We start from the raw sequence: 18,217 nt of genomic DNA on the forward strand, positions 1-18,217 counted from the left end.
TCTGCTTTAAGGAGACCAGTCTCAACATCTCAGAGTTTTTGCATAACCAGGGTTCCTTGTTATTAGTGTAATTATCATAAATCTCATCGGCACCCTAACCGTCATATTGAAAACTTCGTTAGGAATGGTGCGCAGAACTGGATGTGGTGAATTGGTGTATTTTACTTCTCCTGTTCATAAAGCCCAAGAACCTGCTTCCTTTTATTAACTTACTCCAACACTTATAAGATTTGCGTGTTCAAGCACCTTAATCATACTAATCATACTAATCATACTAATCCTTTAAAATGGTATCTTTTAATTTACTTTGTCTCTCCTCATTATTTATTCTCACTTGGATCATGCCACACATCTCTGCATTAATTTTCCTTGTCTGCATTTCTTCCATAATTTTATTATCCATACAGTTTGCTATTTTTCTAGTTTCATGTTGTTTATAAGCATGGAATTCCTTAGTGGTAGCACTCTTGGGTCCATAACCTTCTGACTTGGCCTTGTGTCCTCTAAGATATTTGAGCACATTTTTCAGTTTGACATTTTGACAAAAGCCAGTGCAGTACTGGGGTGGGGAGTGTGGAGGGTGGGCTGGCAGTGTGGTTATGATGATAAACTGAAGTACTATCTGACCTAGGTAGATGTAAAAATCCCATGACACAACTGTCAGTAAGGTGGTGCTCGGTGTGAGACTGGTTTCTTATAGTGAAGCAGTAAAAATAATTTAAAGTAGTTACAGGTGATTAACTTTGGAAATTGAATGCCCTGAAGTTCAACTGATTTGGATTTTTAATGTCCAGAAACATTAATATTGAAACGCAGTTTTGGTGTGACAGTAAACATTCTTTTAGTCCACAGCTCTTGTAGTTAATGTATTAGACTCTAGTTCTGAAGAATTATGAATTAAGATAGGTTCTCTGCATTAATAAGATTGGTGTTGAACTGTAGCATTTTCTGTTTTTTATAAAACATGGATGTCGGTTTATGAATATTATTGTAATTTTGAATATAATATGTTCATGAGCATTTTCTATGTTTCAAGAATAACAGTATTAATACAAGTACATCAGACTTAAAATAATAATTCTCTAATATTTCATTCAAAAGCTAGAAGACCAAAACATCTTTGTCAGCACGTATTAATGCTCAAAGCTCACATTCAATGTTGCTGCATTTAGAAAAAAAGACAGTTGAATTTCAAGATATTCAATTAAGCCTCCTTGTTAAAAAGAAAAAAAAATCAGGTCAAAATGTGTTCCCATAGGTTCCATCTGTAGAAGTAGGCTAATGTTCTCATTGTGGTTTTGTACTTGTATGTTATTCTCAGCTTACATTTACCATTCTGACTTATTTCTTTAACAGCACGTACCCCTTGGGCCAAGATCAAATTCTTCTACGAGGTGCTCAATTAAGAAACACGCAGTGGGTTCATGGAATAGTAGTTTATACAGGACATGATACAAAGCTCATGCAGGTATGTCTGGGCTATATACTGCCAGATTTTCATTTGAAAATTACCTTGGTTCATTTGGGTATGAATTGGTGGATTTCTTCCAGGTGGATGGATGAAGAAATATTCTTTCTTTCTCTGTGATTTTTATGTTGTGACCATGCCCAAAATGGATTGGATATCTGTCAGAATTCCTGAAGAACTCTGCAGGAATGATGCGAGGACATAGGAAAGTGGGGGGAAATGGAAAACTGACAAAGTTTGCTTGTCCCCTTCCTTCCATTTTGAAGAGTACTTGACCTCCACTTAAAACATTTCCAGCCAAGGTGAATCCTGTGGAAAATTTCCATTTCATTGTGAACTTTGAGTGCTTATGTCACTCCATAAAAAAATCACTCTTAAAGAATGATTAGCTGTACCAGTCTTGGTATATAAATGGCCCGTTTCAAAATTTCCACACCCGATAAATGGAAATTAAATGTTTAAAGGGAATTTAAATCAATCTATCACTCAATTATGTCTTTTTGGTCACACCATCTGATAATGTAGAAATGGTCATGTTGCAGACACATGCATGCCTAAATCTTATGTAGTGCGCAGGATGGTTTCTCAGGAATGAGGGTGCTAATGAAATCGGCATTAAAAACACTCATTAGAATGAGCTGCAATACTATTGCTCTGCTACCCAATGTCATTCCTACATATTGTAATTTTCTTCAAAAATACTGAACTGAAAAATATTGACGACATTCTGTAATAAATGTTGTTCCATGAATCTTATGCCTCTGGAGAAGATTGAAAGAAATAATTTAAATTGGTCAGTAACGATTTCCTGCCACATTACAAACTTAAGATGAAAAGATTTTAGGACCATCACCTTCAAGAAAAGATATTTTAATGTTTTCTCATATTTGCTGTGTATATCATTTGTTAAAAGCTTGAATAACAGGATGAACCAACTCCCCAGTGTTGTTAGAAATAATCACCTCATTTGCAGTGGTGAATCAGCAACGTTTACAAATACTGAAATGAAAATAAAATGCGGGAAATGTTGAAAAGGTCAGGCAAAAATGGTTAAGTTTTCAGGTTAGAATTGTATATTGCCACTTTTGTTACTTGGTCTGTTAATTTATTCTAGCATTTGCAATTTCTATTTCAGTTTTTTGGCACCTGCAAAATTTGGTTTTCTGACATTTTCAAAATTAATAATTCATTTCTTTACTAGCAGTGGAGTGATCATAAGGCCAAGAAGTGAGTGGGTATTCCTTCAACCTACTGACTTATTAATTAGGCCAGTTTTGTCATATTCAAAGAATTTATTTTTAATCCTCCTATGGGTTTCCCATTTTGGACTATGGAAAGATACATTTGGCATTGTAGAAGTGGAAAAAATGCTTCATTTAAAAATAGTTAACCAATCATAGCTATCTAATTATGAAGCAGTCATATTGTTTCACTGTACTGTATCCTGACTTATTTTTCAAACCCTCAAGAAAAAGCTTAAATTTAATCTAATTTTGATGTCCAAACAAAGTTTACAGCAGGTGTAATCAGTTAAAACTGAAAGCTTAGTGAAAAGATGAGCATTATGCTTGGTTTTTGGCTTGAATTAATAGAACTTTTTAATATAATAAATTATGGGACATCTCTGTGAATTCTAGTGTGTATGAAAGGTCAAAGAGGTCTATTTAACAGTATGCAATTGACATTTCGGGTCAAGACCCTTCAGCAGTCCAGCTTGAAGGGTCTTGACCCGAAATGTCGATTGTACTTTTTCCCATAGATGCTACCTGACCTGCTGAGTTCCTCCAGCATTTTGTGTGCGTTGCTCGGATTTCCAGCATCTGCAGCCTCTCTCTTGTTTGTTAACTGTATGCAAATTTGTTTGCAGAATACAACACGAGCTCCACTGAAGTTGTCAAATGTGGAACACATCACAAATGTACAAATCCTCTTCTTATTTGGTATACTGCTCTTCATATCTTTGGTATGTGCCATTGGTTCCACAATTTGGAATAAAAGACACGCTGAAGGAGTCTGGTACCTTCACTTCAGTGGTAAGAATCTGAAGAAAAATGCAAAATGCTTGACTATATTGAATGTGATCCGTAATATACACTGCAGAAAATGTAGATTTTTGCAGGTATCTGGACGCTCGTGGAACACCAACAAGGCTTTCAGTATCGCAACACTCTCCACCTGTAATAGACAACTGTAAATATTCTCATTAAAAAAGCAGGTAGAATGGGGGTGGAGGAATGCTCCCCCCAGTGATTTCTGTCACAGAAGGATAAAGTTGCAGTGTCCCTGTGATGAAGATTGATCACTTTCTAGTTTTTGTGACTGGCAGTGAAGAAACCATCTGGGCTGCATTTTACGCCTGATGGTGATGGAGCAAGACCTGTCAGCCTCCATAATTCTTCCAAAGAAGAGGGAGGTTTCTTGCACTGATTGCCCACCAGAAGAGAAAAACTTGGACTGCTGCAGTCTTGATTGTTTTGGCTGGGGACTGTGTGAACAGCCTAAATAGGTATCTCAAGAACGGCAATAGGAAACTATCTAAGAACGAGACAGAATTTTTATTATCACTTCTTAAAGAGTTTGGGCATTATGAGAACACAGAACAGTGCAGCCTGGAACAAGGCCCTCCAGCCCATGTTGTCTTCTGAATAAATTAAATTAGTAATCAAATTGCTAACTTAACTAATCCCTTCTGCCTACACGATGTCCATATCCTCCCACTTCCCTTTCATTCATGTGCCTATCTAAACATCTCATGAAAGTCCGTAATGTATCTGCCTGAACCACCTCCCTAGGTGGTGCATTCCAGACACCCACCACTCTCTGTGTAAAGAGGAAGAAAGCAGAAAAAAAAACTTGCCCCTCGCAGCTCTTTTGAACTTACTTTGTCTCATCTTAAATGCATACCCTCTAGTACTAGACCATTTTAACCCTGGAAAAAGATGTGTCTGTCTACTCTATGCCTTTCATAATCTTATAAATCTCTATCAAATCTTCCCTCAGCCGCTGTCGCTCCAGAGAAAACAACACAAATTTGACCAACTTCTCATTATATATAGTATGTACCCTCTGATTCCTGGTAAATCCTGATAAATCACTTCTGCATGCTCTTCAAAGCTTCGACATCCTCTCTATAACAGGGTAACCAGAACTGTATGCAATACTCCAGATGTGTTTTATAAAGCTGCGATATGACTGTGACTTTCGAACTCAGTGTCTTGACCAATAAAGGCAAACGTGGCATGTGCCTCGTAACTACTTATCAACCCGTATACCCACTTTAAGGAGCTATGAACTTGGACCCTAAGATCCCTCCGTTCACCAACACTATAAATGGTCTTGCATTTGACCTACCGAGGTGCAATACTTCACATTTGGCCAGATTAAACTCCTTCTGTCATTTCTCCGCCCATATCTGCAACTGAGATATATATCCAGCTGTATCTTTGCCAGTCATCTACCCTTTCTACAACACCAATAATATTTGTATCATCTGCAAAATTAATAATCCGCCCATCTGCATTTTCATCCAGGTTATTTCTATACATCACAAGCAACAGAGGTCTTTGTACAAATCCCTGCGGAAAACCACTACTCACAGACCTACAGCTGGCATAAGTCCCTTAGATCTTAATCTTCTGGATGAGCCTCCAATGAGGAACTTTGTCACATGCCTTACTACAATCCATGCAGACAATGTCCACTGTTCTACCTTCATGAATCATCTTCGCAAATTGTCAAAAAACCCAAACAAGTTAGGATGACATGACTTGCCTGCACAAAGCTGTGCTGGCTCTCCTTAATTAGGCCATGATTTTCAAAATGCTCATAAATCCTACCCCTAAGAATTCTCTCCCTATCACTGATGTGAGACTCACTAGTTGTAGTTTCCAGGGTTATCCCTGGTTCCCTTCTTGAATAATGGAACAATATTAGCTACTCTGGGACCTCGCCTATAACTAGAGAGGGCAAAAAGGTATTGGTCAAGGCCCCAGCAATCTCTTCTCTTGCCTCCTTCAATAACCTGAGATATGTCCCATCAGGCCCAGGGGACAACATATTAATGCTCTGTAAGAGACCCAACACTACCTCTTTTACCTCAAAATGGCCAAGCATATTAATACTCTCAGCACTGATCTCACTGTCCTCCACATCCTCCTCCTTGGTAAATACTGCTGTAAAATACTCAAGAATCTCACTCACATCCTTTGCATCCAAGCAAATGTTCCCTAGTTTATCGTTGAGTGGTCCCACCTTCTCCCTAGTTATCCTCTTGCTCTTGATTTATGTAGACAATGCCTTGTGATTCTCTTTAGACCTAGTTGCCAAGGACTTTTTATGGCCCCTCCTTGGCTTTCCTAATTCCCTTGTGTTTTTTTCTGGCTTCTGTATAGTCCACAAGGGTTCTGTTTGATTTTTGCTTCCTAAGTTTTACATACTTTTTGTGTTTCTTGTTGAGTAAATTCATCACCTCCCTTGTCGTTCAAGGTTCTCTTACCTTGCTTTTCTTGTCCTTCCTTCTGTCTGTAACATACCTGCCCTGTATACTATGCATCTGGTTTTTAAACACCCTCCACATGTCAGATGTGGACTTGCCCTGACAGGTCATCCTCCCTCTTCCCTCCCCCCCCCCCCTCCCCCACTCTACCACCTCCAGCAGTATCCAAAGGGGTATACTTGTAGCTGAGTGGAATGACAACAGGGGGACCCCGTACTGACTGTTTATTCCCCTTACTTCTCCTGGTGGTCACCCATCTTCTGTCTGAAGCCTGTACTCTGGGTGTGACCACCTCAGTAAAATTTTCATCTGAGGTTTTCAACCTCCCAGATGGTCCTGAGTACATTCAGCTCCAGCTCACTTCCTTGATCTTGTCAGTCAGGAGCTGGGTACACTTCCTGCATATGTAGTCATCAGGGTGTGTGTTAAATATCCTGAAATCCACATCTTACAGGAGCAGCATTCCACTGCAGCTACCACCCCGAATATACTGAATTAAGGACTGAGAGTTTACAGGTAATTTTTATAAAAAGCTTACCTATTCTTACCTGTGGCTTCACTCCGGAACCTTCGAGTATCACACTCACTTAGATTACTTACTCAGCTTCTTCTCACTGAGCTTATAATGCCTTTGACTTTAATTTCTCAAGCCTAATCTTTACAATCAAATAAACTATTCAAATTGGCTCAGCACCCTTAAATTGTGCCTGTTCTCACCGGCTCAGAACATCATTTTTCCTTATCAATGAGCAAGATATGGAAGAGAACTATTTTGCCAGCTTTGGATGTTGGGTTTCATCTTTCACTACTGCTTCACCCAAAAGCAGGACAAAAATAGAGTAGTTAGAAAAACTGAATGCTGTTCATTTTTTATCCCTCCAGTTTGATTTGTGTTTTGTTTTGACCATACCTGTTAGAAAACTGACAAATGTCTCCATCCCCACTCAACAAGGGCACAGCCAGGACTGAGAACATCTTCTCATCCATTCTCATTGACTGTTGCTCCTTGTAATAGACCAGAGTATCAATGGTAGCTATTTGCTGCACAGCAAGTAAGGATTGAATTTGGGGAGGACGCTGCTCCTTCATTGATTATATTCAAACCCCAGAGTATTGTAAGTTATTGGAATTAAGTATGGGCCTGGAAAAAGATGTTTGAATAAGAGGACAACTAGTTTTGTTGAATAGTGGAACATTCAATTTGATAAACTTGCCTCTGTTTTCAACAACAACAATTCCTGATGAAGGGTTTTGGCCTGAAACGTTGTCACTACCTCCTCCCATAGATGCTGTCTGGCCTGCTGAGTTCTGCCAGCATTTTGTGTTTTTACTCTGTTCTCACCCATTCTTTTGCATTGAAATAAATTGAGTGACTAAACCTAGTCCAAGTCTTCTCTGGCATCGGTTCAGTGGGCTAGTTGCTTGGTAAAAAGACAGGATAAATCACAGACATTTGCATTCCATTATTGAGCTGTCAGAAGTCGAGATTCAGAATGCACTCTACTTCACAGAACTGTATGGAGTTTTGTGACTTCTGCATTCATACGCATTTCCCCAAAAGTGCTGATCTTCCACGCAGTCGCAAAGATAACTAGCAGTTTTTCCTTTTAACTTGAGTCTTTATTGAAACTGAAGAGGAAATAACATTACATGTTCTATATGTTGTTAACTTGCAAAATTTATGTGAATATCTTGTTATCTCACCTAGCGGCATGCAATTTCATGTGTTTAAATTTTATTTTGCAGATAGCGGAGCTGCTTATTTTGGATTGAACTTTTTAACATTCATCATCCTCTTTAATAACCTGATTCCAATTAGCCTCTTAGTAACTCTGGAAGTCGTAAAGTTTATCCAAGCATTTTTCATTAATTGGGTAAGTGTGATATTTTAGTTTGCATTAGTGTGAAACTGAGAAAAGAAACGATATAAAATTTATCAAAGTTCTTCAAATTTAATGAACATTATAGTGCTTGTAACTGTTTATTCATTGCACCTTCTGCAGCATGCTTTGCATGAGTTGGAACATGTCCCTTCACTGGCTTGCCTCTGCTCAAGTCCCTTCCTCCAGCTGACTTCTGTGAGACTGGAAGGCTGTGTGCTCTGAGCATCATTTTCTGCCTGCCATTAAGCTTATTTTGATCTGGATTTGGGGAGTTATCCTGTTGTGTGATCAGTTAGCTCACTGAGTGCTTATTTAAAAATTGCTTAGAAACTAAAAGCTTGTGTTGAATATGCTATTGATTTTAATGGTGGTTGGGTCTTTGTATTTTAAGATGTTCTTCAAAGTGAGTATAGTTTGTGTGGTAGGATAATTATTTTTTCTGTATTGGTGCATTTTTCATTTCTATTGATTTCCTGAGCAACTGCTGCTCTGGATTGCCAGTCCTAATTGGTGGTGATGAAGGCCCTGAAGAGTGGGAACTTGGGGATTAAACAAAGCTGATTAAAAGACTGAGAATGATTTCATTATGTGTAAAGTAGAGAGAAAATTCAACATGTGAATTTGTTTGATAGTTTTGTAAAATTTTTCACAGTTTTTTGTGGGAATATTTTGAAAAATCTCCAACATCATTCAACTTCTGAGCAATTAATTGGCAAGTTTCATGCATAATATGTAAGACATGTATTCACAGATTTCCTTATTACCAGTGTTGGTGAAATATTTGTTTTATAATTAGAAATCAGTGCTATCAAGTCAAAATGTTTTATCTTCCATCCCTCTTTAGGATATTGATATGTTATATGAACCAACCAATACTCCTGCCATGGCGAGAACATCCAATTTAAATGAAGAACTGGGACAGGTAGGAGTTACTCTATTTTGAAAGCTATTTGCATTCAATGAAGCACTATGATAATGCAAGTAATTTTGGCATTATCCATTTCTTCTGTACCCTTACATAACTCTGGACCCCTGCAACCACACCGTGTTTTCAGCCAGCTTGTTACAGTTTAGATATTATTTCTCATAATTAAAAAAAGTTTGATCAGCACTTTGTGCTAGGCCCACCCATCTTCCAAGTTACTAATTTCACACCATACTGTTACCACTAATTTTCAGCCACTGTCTAGAACTGAACCAGACTTCTTGTAACGTTGATGGACAATTTAACTGCAAACCATGCTTCAATCTCAAGGGGCCTTTTCTTTTACATCAGTATAAATTTTGCTGTGATCATCTTTGTTTCTGTCACCTGCAGGTTTAGCTACACAAACGTATTCCTGGCTGATCTTCCACTTGTCCAGCTTCTCACCATAAATCACCATAAATTCTGCTGCCCGTATTGTGAACCAATTTACCCACTCGTCCCATCCGCCTCTTGCAAATGGCTCATTTGAAATGCCCATCTGTGCATTCAAATGATCTGTTCTGAGCTTTAAACAACTGAGATCTCTGCAAATCCTCCTCAACCATTTGTACTAGAATTTAATTCCTGAAAACTGCTTCATAAATTCTGAGCAATGTGGCTTTGTCATTCATGAAATTATGTCCATGTTCAGTATTAACCGAAGCAAAGTTCAGCAATTTAACACCAGTGTATGAAATATCAATTTGCTTTTAACAGGTGAAATATATATTCTCAGATAAAACTGGAACCTTAACCTGTAATGTTATGGAGTTTAAGAAATGTACAGTAGCAGGAATTGCTTATGGGTAAGTATATTTTTTCTAAGTAACTTAGTTATAAAAATTAGGTCAATTTTACATGAGCATGTTCTGATAGCCTGTGGATTAAAGACAAATGTTTTCTAAGACAGAACCTTGTTGAAACATTTTTTGTGTAAATGTCAAATTAATATTTGTCATCTAACAAATTATAAAAACCACATCCTTCCACCTCTCTCTCGTCAGTAACCTGCTACTGTCTATTAGTGCTTTTCACACAGGAGTGTTAGCAAGTACTGAAGTACAGGCAGGATAGACAAAGGAGAGTCAGTGGATGTTGTTTACTTGGATTTTCAGAAGGCTTTTGGCCTTCGACAAGTTGCCGTGCAAGAGGCTGCTTAACAAGGTAAGAACCCATGGTATTACAGGAAAGATACTAGTATGGATAGAAGATTGGCCGACTGGCAAGAGGCAAAGAGCAGGAATAAAGGAGGCCTTTTCTAGTTGGCTGCTGGTGACTGTTGGTGTTCTGCAGGCATCTGTGTTGGCACCATTTCTTTTCACAATATACAGTATGCCAGTGATTTGGATGATGGAACTGATGGTCTGGTGGCCAAGTTTGGGGACAATTTGAAGGTAAGTGGAGGTGCAGGAAGTGTTGAGGAAGCAGAGTGTCTGCAGAAGGACTTAGACACTTTGGGAGAATAAGCAAAGATGTGGCAGATGGAATAAAACGTCGGGAAGTGTATGGTTGTGCACTTTGGGAGAAGGAATAAAGGCATAGGTTATTCTCTAAACGGAGAAAATTCAAAATTCAGAGGTGCAAAGGGACTTGGGAGTCCTTGTGTAGGATTCTTTAAAGGTTAACTTGCAGGCTGAGTCAGTGGTAAGGAAGGCAAATGCAACGTCAGTTTTCATTTCATGAGGGCTAGAATATAATGCTGAGGCTTTATAGGCATTGGTCTGACCACACTTGGAGTATTATGATCAGTTTTGGGCTTTTTATCTGAGAAAGGATATGCTGGCACTGGGGAGTGTCCAGGGGTAGTTCACAAGAATGATTGAGGGAATAAAAGGGTGAATGTATGAGGAGCATTTGATGGCTCTAGGCCTGTACTTGCTTGAGTTTAGAAGAATAAGGGTAGGTAGCTCATTGAAACTTATCAAATTTTGAAAGGCCTAGATAGAGTGGTGTGTTTCCTATAGTGGGTGAGTCTAGGACCAGAGAGCACCGCCTTAGAATAGAGGGACATAGATTTAGAACAGACATGAGGAAGAATTTATTTAGCCAGAGCGTGATGAATCTGTGGGATTTCATTGCTGCAGACAGCTGTGGATGCAGTCATTAAGTATATTTAAAGTGGAGGTTGATTATAGGGGGAAGGCAGAAGATGGAGCAGGTTCATTGAGCTGAATGGCCTAAAGCTTCTCCTATGTGTTTCAGTCTTATGACAGGTTTCAAAACTGGCATAAAACCTGATCTTAATGGGTGCAGACAAATCTGCCAGGTTCTGCTAGTGGATACAGGAAAAAATGTGCCAACATCACAAAACACAGGATTGCATTTCAAAACACTGTGTTCTCGAACTTGGAGAGATTTATTCTCCACAAAGCTTGTGTCATTTATTGCTTTTAAACATTGCATGTTCCCATGAGTGGCTACTAACCTTGGCACATAAATCAAATAATAGCAATTTCTGATAGGTCAGGTACATTTAGAAAGAAAAATTGCTGATCATTATTCAGATTGTACTGGTTGTAAAAATCCACTGCCTATGTAAGTGAAAATCTGGAATGCAGTCCAAAAATTCTCATTAAACGTTTTTCTTTATTTCTTTTGTAAACTAATCTCTGTATTCTCAAAAATATTTAATCATATATTTACTGCTTTGTATTTTAGGTATGAGCACTTCATGCGTTGTGAAATTTTTAACCTTCCTTTTAGATTAATAATTAAGATACTTGCTTGTGGGCTTCCTTGTTTTTCTCTCCTTTTGTGCTTTGTTCCTTATTCCTTTTACTTTTTCCATTTTCACTAGTCATTTTCCTGATCATGAGGATTTTAGATACTCTGAAGATTATGGGTAAGACTAGTTAGTTTTCTTTGCATTAATAGAATTGTTAGGATTTTTAGTTACTAGTGTACAATAACCCATCCAAAGCATGTGAAAATCCTTGCTAACTTTCATGTCTCTTCTAATCATGCCAGCATCCATCACCTAGCCTACTGGATGGATGAAACTATATGTTTCATTGTAGGTTCTTATTTGAAAACATTAAGGTTCTTTTGGAAGCCAGCTCTGTGACTTGATTACCCTGCTATGTCATTTCTGGTGTTAAATCAGTGTCACTGATCACCTTAATGCTGCTTCTAGAAATTGCACAAAAGTACACACTTTAAATATGAGGTTTTTAAAGTAATGTCGGGCTTTCCAATGTAGCAAAGCTGAAACTGAATTATTACCTGGTGATGTGTAGTGAGTCCTTGCTGATTTCTGCACATAGCCCAACAGTGTGAACCTTTTAGTTAGTTCTTCAAGGGCCATATGACAATGCAAGCAATTCTGCTCAAGCTATAGAGAAGTGTTGCCTTCTGAATGAGTCAATACTGCATGAACAGAGTGCCAGGATAGGGAGGCCTGGCAGATGGATGATAGTGTCTACAGGAAGGCATTCATTGAGATCCACCGTGGCTACAGCCAAGCACTTCTGGCAAGGTTTCTAAGTCCAGGAGCACTGTTTCTGAATGTCTGGGAAAGCCTACAAACTAGGCATATGCTCAATACCACTCTGTCTTCAGTCCATAGAAGCAGGAAAATTAAATGAACTTTTCAGTTTTTGACTGTGGAGCTTGGATGATTGCAAGGCAGCAATCAGCAGGAATCTTGTGTGTCATGTCAAAGATTTTCATCAACCATCGAGAATGAGTTGAAGATTAGGGAACTGAATATGACCTTGACATTCTCAAGCAAAGCAAACTCTGAGGGCAGAGACTGCAGTTTAATTGTTAGTGCACTTATATAACCCTATTTCGGGAAAAAGTTGTTAATAAAACCTAAATTGTTATAAAAGTAAAGGAGTGTTATTTCACTGACCAGTGAGTCTGAAAAAAAACTAACACTGATGAGAGTCACAGTGCTGTTGATACCCATTGGAGTAGCTTTTTTGCTGAGGAAAAAATATGCTCAGGAGAATGAAAAACAGACTGACAAATTTCCCATTAGGTGTTAGACACACAGAGTAACCCAAAAATATGTTTCTTTCCAGGTTAACCTGATTTTCAACAGCATTCAGTGGTTACTTTTTGTACAATTTAGTCCTCCGGTGGGAGTTTGCCGAAAAAATTCTTGGGTAGTTTTCTAGCTAATGGTTCATTATATAGTATTGATTTTTTTTTTTGGGAAGTGAATTATTGTAGCCTTTGGAATAGTTATTCAATCAATAAAATCTTCTTGCAATTCAGTGCTTCCTGGCTGAAGATTTTACATAAGTAATATTGCTTCCTGAGGACTTTCTATATTGCTTTTTGAAATACATTTACAGAACATTTATACTTTAAAAATGTCAAGATGATGTGGATGCACATTGAATATTTCCTATTTCTTGTTCGTTCAAGGCAAGCTGATTCATCAAATGGAGAAAGCGCATTTCAAGATGTTTCTCTGCTGGAAAATCTTAAGGGCAATCATGTAAGTAATATATTATTGATTTTTATTTGCTTTCTTGAAATGAACTCAGTGACTATTACAGATTTTTAAATGAACTGTGAGATAAATTTATTATAAAAGTACATTGATGTCTGAATTTCCTGCGCTGCGTGATGATATACAAACCTTCCTCCTCATACTAAACTCCATGAATCTTGGTTAAATGTAAGAATAGGACCAGCTTTGTAATACCTTTGGCCTGTGATAACCTTCCTACTCATATCAGTGCAAGTTGACTTGTGAAGGAGGAAGTGGCTACCCATCAGTCAGAGGCTTAAGGTAGGAAGTTTTCTGTACACAGTGCTAGATTCAGCTCTAATCAATTTTTATCTCAATGCTGTGCTCTTGTGCTTTTCATTGGTTCTTTCATTTAGATGTGTCCAGACTAAAGCTGAAATAAACTAAAATTAAGCCCTTGATGCCTTTAAATATTTTTATTACTATGAGAGTGCAGTGAAACAATTAGAGATTGACTTTTTTGAAGGGAAAAATCTTGTCTTTAAACTATGATTTGACTATACTCCATAGTCACAACTTGATTTTGGATCAATCCAGCTTCCCCTAATGCCATTTAATTAAAGTATTGATTGATTGTAACAGAGGTTGTCTCAATAAAATAACTTTGTGAAATCATATTTATAAAACTGAGTGTGGTTTTAAGCTTCATAATCTCAGCAGATTATTACTACTTGAGGAAGTATTTGGAGAAGACAATTTATCAGGAGCAGTTTTAATCTTTTTCTCTTTTCTCACCAAGACTGATGAATGTTATTAAATGGCCTCTTAATTACTAATCCAAGCCTCCAGGTTCCCAAGAATTGTAGTATAATCACTCTCTGCTGTAGCACGTAGAACTATAGTTGTACATCGGAGCAAAATAAAACAGTACCTTCTTGGTGGGATTTGAGTTCATGATCTATAGTTAGGCATTAGTTCTGATATGTCATGAAGTATTCATTCCGTGGTCAGACTGCATAATCTTATATTAACCAAAGTCTTGTCATTTGACAAAATAGAAATTCAACTTCACTTTTAAGAAGAGCACTAAGAACACCTGATGTTTTGGGGGTTAGTCCAGTCAGTTCAACTGAAATACTAAAATGAGGTTGATTTACCAGGTAAGTTTGATGGTTGCCACCTGGTTATAATTTGCAATCCTCCTTCCCTAATGACATTAAAAAAGAATAGGCAGGTGTAGTCATTTAGCTCCCGCAGATGCTGCACCATTTAATAAGACAATAGCTGATCATTTGCCTCCACCAGGTTCTTCCATCCCCTTTTATTTTGAAATCTATTCATCACTGTCTTAACTCAGTGACTGAACCTCTAGAGCTTTCTCAAATAGAAAATTCCAACTATTCACTAATCTGAGTAAAGAAACTTTGTTCTAGGCTCTCTGTCATGAATGTCTGATTCCTTTAAATTGAAATCGTGACTTCTTGACCTCATTCAAGGAAAACATGACCTCTAATAGGACTTGACAGGGAAGGTGTAGAATTTTGTTTTCTTGACATCACCTGTCAGTCATCCACTATCCTAGCAATCAATCTGGTGAACCTTTGCTGTTGCTGGATAGAGAGACAAGACCTTTGTACCTTCCGGATGTGGCCTTGCCCTGCCCTGTCCAGTAATTGGATCAAGATAGACATCTCTACTCCTGCTGCAGCAAAGGCCGATATACTGTTTGCTTTCCAAGGGTGAACCCGCAGAAAGTATCCAGCCCAGATGGGATACCTGGCTGAGTATTAAAGACCTGTGGTTGATCAACTGGCTGGAATATATTTAATCTCTCACTTCAGCAGTATGAGGTACCCACCTGCTTCAAGCAGTCTTCAATTATACAGGTGCCAAAAAAGGTGATAACTTGCCTTAATGACCATCATCCAGTAGAACTGTCTTATACCCACTGTGATGGGTGCCTTGAGAGATTGGTGATGAAACATTAATTCCTGCCTGAAAAATGACTTGGATCTACTCTAATGTGCCTACAGTCGCAACAGGTCAACAGAAGATGCCATCTCATTGACTTTTCACTCAATCCTGGAGCATCTAAACAGCAAAGATGCATATATTAAGATGTTCTTTATTGACTACAGCTCAACATTGATACCCTCATCCACAATTAGCTTCAAGACCTTGGCCTCAATCATCCTTGTGCAAGTGGATCTTCGATTTCCCCACTTGCAGGCTCCGGTCAGGTTAGATCGGCAACTGCATCTGCTCCATGATTTCCCTCAGTGCAGGTGCCCCACAAGGCTGTGTGCTTAGTCCCCTGCTCTACTTGCTTTATCTTATGATTGCAAAGGTAAGCACAGCCCGAATGCCATATTTAAGTGGTGACAAATCAGTGTATAGTATTGAAAATTTGGTTGAGTGGTGCCCCATCAACCTCTCACTCAATGTCAGCAAGACGAGAGAGCTGATTTACGAGGAGGAAACATGAGATCCATGAGCCAGACTTCTGGTCAAGATGGCACCTGCATACACCTCATTTGGTCAACATCTTCTAGATGGATCATGGAACCATCTTTTTCTCTTATGTCTTTTATGTTTGTTTCTCATCTTGGATGTGACTGTGGAATTGTTGGAGACCATATTTTGCAGCTTGGAGATCGTTTGGGTACTTCAGCACTCTGCAGTCTCTGAGATTCTGGGAGGCAGAGGCAGCGTGAGTGAACCTCATGGTGAGAAGGCTGCAGGATGGCGTGTGAGTCGATTACAGCTTCCATTGTTTGCTGATTAAAGCAATGAGGGCGATTAAAACATCCGAGCGAATGCGGAAGTGTGGAGATTGTTTGGGTGTTCCAGCACTCTGCAGTCTCTGAGAGAATTCCAAGAAGCAGAGGCAGCATGAGCGAACCTGGTGGCGGGCAGGCTGCAGGATAGGGCACAAGCCGATATTTGGCTCCATTTCGTCGATTAAAGCTTTCATTGTTCGCCAACTAAAGCGATGAGGGCAATTAAAGCATTGAAGTGAGTGCAGAGGGTGAGCGCCAGCTTCCTGTCTATTGATCACTCTGCTACGCTACCAGAGTGGGGAGAGCCCGCTGTGCGGAGAGTGTTGCCCATGTTTTATTAGCGTTTTGGATGCGGACTTGGATTATAAAATCTTTTTTTTCCACTCTTATAGTTCTTATATTCTGTGTTTTTTCACCCGATCTTCTTTGTTTTTTTTAATGTGTGGGAAGTGGGATTGGGGGGTCGATGTGGTGGATCCATTTTGCTCACTTGTTTTGTGCAGGAGATGGTATTTCGGGGATGATGTGCCTGTTCCATTTTGGTTTGTTTTTTCTGTTGAGGAGATGGTATTTGGGGGTTGATGTGCCTTTTCCATTTTGGTTTGTTTTTCTGTTGAGGAGATGGTATTTGGGGATTGATGTGCCTTTTCCATTTTGGTTTGTTTTTTCTGTTGAGGAGATGGTATTTGGGGGTTGATGTGCCTTTTCCATTTTGGTTTGTTTTTCTGTTGAGGAGATGGTATTTGGGGGTTGATGTGCCTGTTCCATTTTGGTTTGTTTTTTCTGTTGAGATGGTATTTGGGGGTTGATGTGCCTTTTCCATTTTGGTTTGTTTTTCTGTTGAGGAGATGGTATTTGGGGGTTGATGTGCCTTTTCCATTTTGGTTTGTTTTTTTGGTGAGGAGATGGTATTTGGGGGTTGATGTGCCTGTTCCATTTTGGTTTGTTTTTTTGGCGAGATGATGGTACTTGGGGGTTGATGTGCCTGTTCCACTTTGTTTTTTTTCTGGTGAGGAGATGGTATTTGGGGGTTGATGTGCCTGTTCCATTTTGGCTTCTATTTTTGGTGAGGAGATGGTATTTGGGGGTTGACATGCCTGCTCCATTTTGGTTTGTTTTTTTGGCGTGGAGATGGTATTTGGGGGTTGATGTGCCTGTTCCATTTTGGTTTGTTTTTTTGGTGAGGAGATGGTATTTGGGGGTTGATGTGCCTGTTCCATTTTGGTTTGTTTTTTTGGTGAGGAGATGGTATTTGGGAGTTGATGTGCCTGTTCCATTTTGGTTTGGTTTTTGGTGAGGAGATGGTATTTGGGGGTTGATGTGCTTGTTCCATTTTGGTTTGGTTTTTTGGTGAGGATATAGTATTTGGGGGATGATGTGCCTGTTCCATTTTGGGGTTTTTTTGGCAAGGAGATGGTATTTGGAGGTTGATGTGCCTGTTCCATTTTGGTTTGTTTTTTTGGTGAGGATATAGTATTTCGGGGATGATGTGCCTGTTCCATTTTGGGGTTTTTTTGGCAAGGAGATGGTATTTGGGGGTTGATGTGCCTGTTCCATTTTGGTTTGTTTTTTTGGTGAGGATATAGTATTTCGGGGATGATGTGCCTGTTCCATTTTGGTTTGTTTTTCTGTTGAGGAGATGGTATTTGGGGTTTGATGTGCCTTTTCCATTTTGGTGAGGAGATGGTATTTGGTGGTTGATGTGCCTGTTCCATTTTGGGGTTTTTTTGGCGAGGAGATTGTATTTGGGGGTTGATGATTGTGCCACCTTTCTTTGTTTTTCTTTCTTGGTTTCATGGCTACCCAGAGAACTGAAGAGTTTCAGAGTTGTATACTTTGATAATAAAATTATGAAGAAAGCACAACAGCGCCTCTACTTCCTTAGAAGTTTGTGCAGATTCAGCATAACATCTAACAATTTGACAAACTTTTATAGATATTTTGTGGAGAGTATAGTTACTGGTTGCATCATTGTATGGTATGGAAACACCAATGCCCTTGAACAGAAAATCTTCTGAAAGATAGTGGATACAGTCCATTCCATCGCAGGAAAAGCCCTCCCCACCATTGAGTACTGTCACAGGAAAATAGCATCCATCATCAAAGACCTCCCATCACCCAGCACGTACTCTCTTTTCCCTGCTGCCATCATCCACGAGCCTCAGGATCCGACTACCACGTTCAGGAACAGTATTACCCCT

General features: G+C 39.0%; 1 protein-coding gene across 6 annotated transcripts in view; it reads left to right on the forward strand.

Moving 5' to 3' along the window:
* atp8a1 (ATPase phospholipid transporting 8A1) overlaps positions 1-18,217 on the forward strand; it is a 366,447-nt gene that overhangs the window by 150,375 nt on the left and 197,855 nt on the right. For 4 of the 6 annotated variants that reach the window (XM_073064740.1, XM_073064739.1, XM_073064743.1 and 1 more), the window contains 7 exons: positions 1,357-1,468; positions 3,336-3,501; positions 7,710-7,837; positions 8,691-8,768; positions 9,531-9,619; positions 11,611-11,655; positions 13,188-13,260. In XM_073064740.1, the coding sequence (XP_072920841.1) occupies positions 1,357-1,468; positions 3,336-3,501; positions 7,710-7,837; positions 8,691-8,768; positions 9,531-9,619; positions 11,611-11,655; positions 13,188-13,260 (691 nt within the window). The remainder of the gene's footprint in view (positions 1-1,356; positions 1,469-3,335; positions 3,502-7,709; positions 7,838-8,690; positions 8,769-9,530; positions 9,620-11,610; positions 11,656-13,187; positions 13,261-18,217) is intronic. The other 2 variants (XM_073064742.1, XM_073064741.1) reach the window with 1 other exon arrangement.

The sequence above is a fragment of the Hemitrygon akajei genome, chromosome 13 (assembly GCF_048418815.1).
Source record: "Hemitrygon akajei chromosome 13, sHemAka1.3, whole genome shotgun sequence".
Taxonomy (NCBI): Eukaryota; Metazoa; Chordata; class Chondrichthyes; order Myliobatiformes; family Dasyatidae; genus Hemitrygon; species Hemitrygon akajei.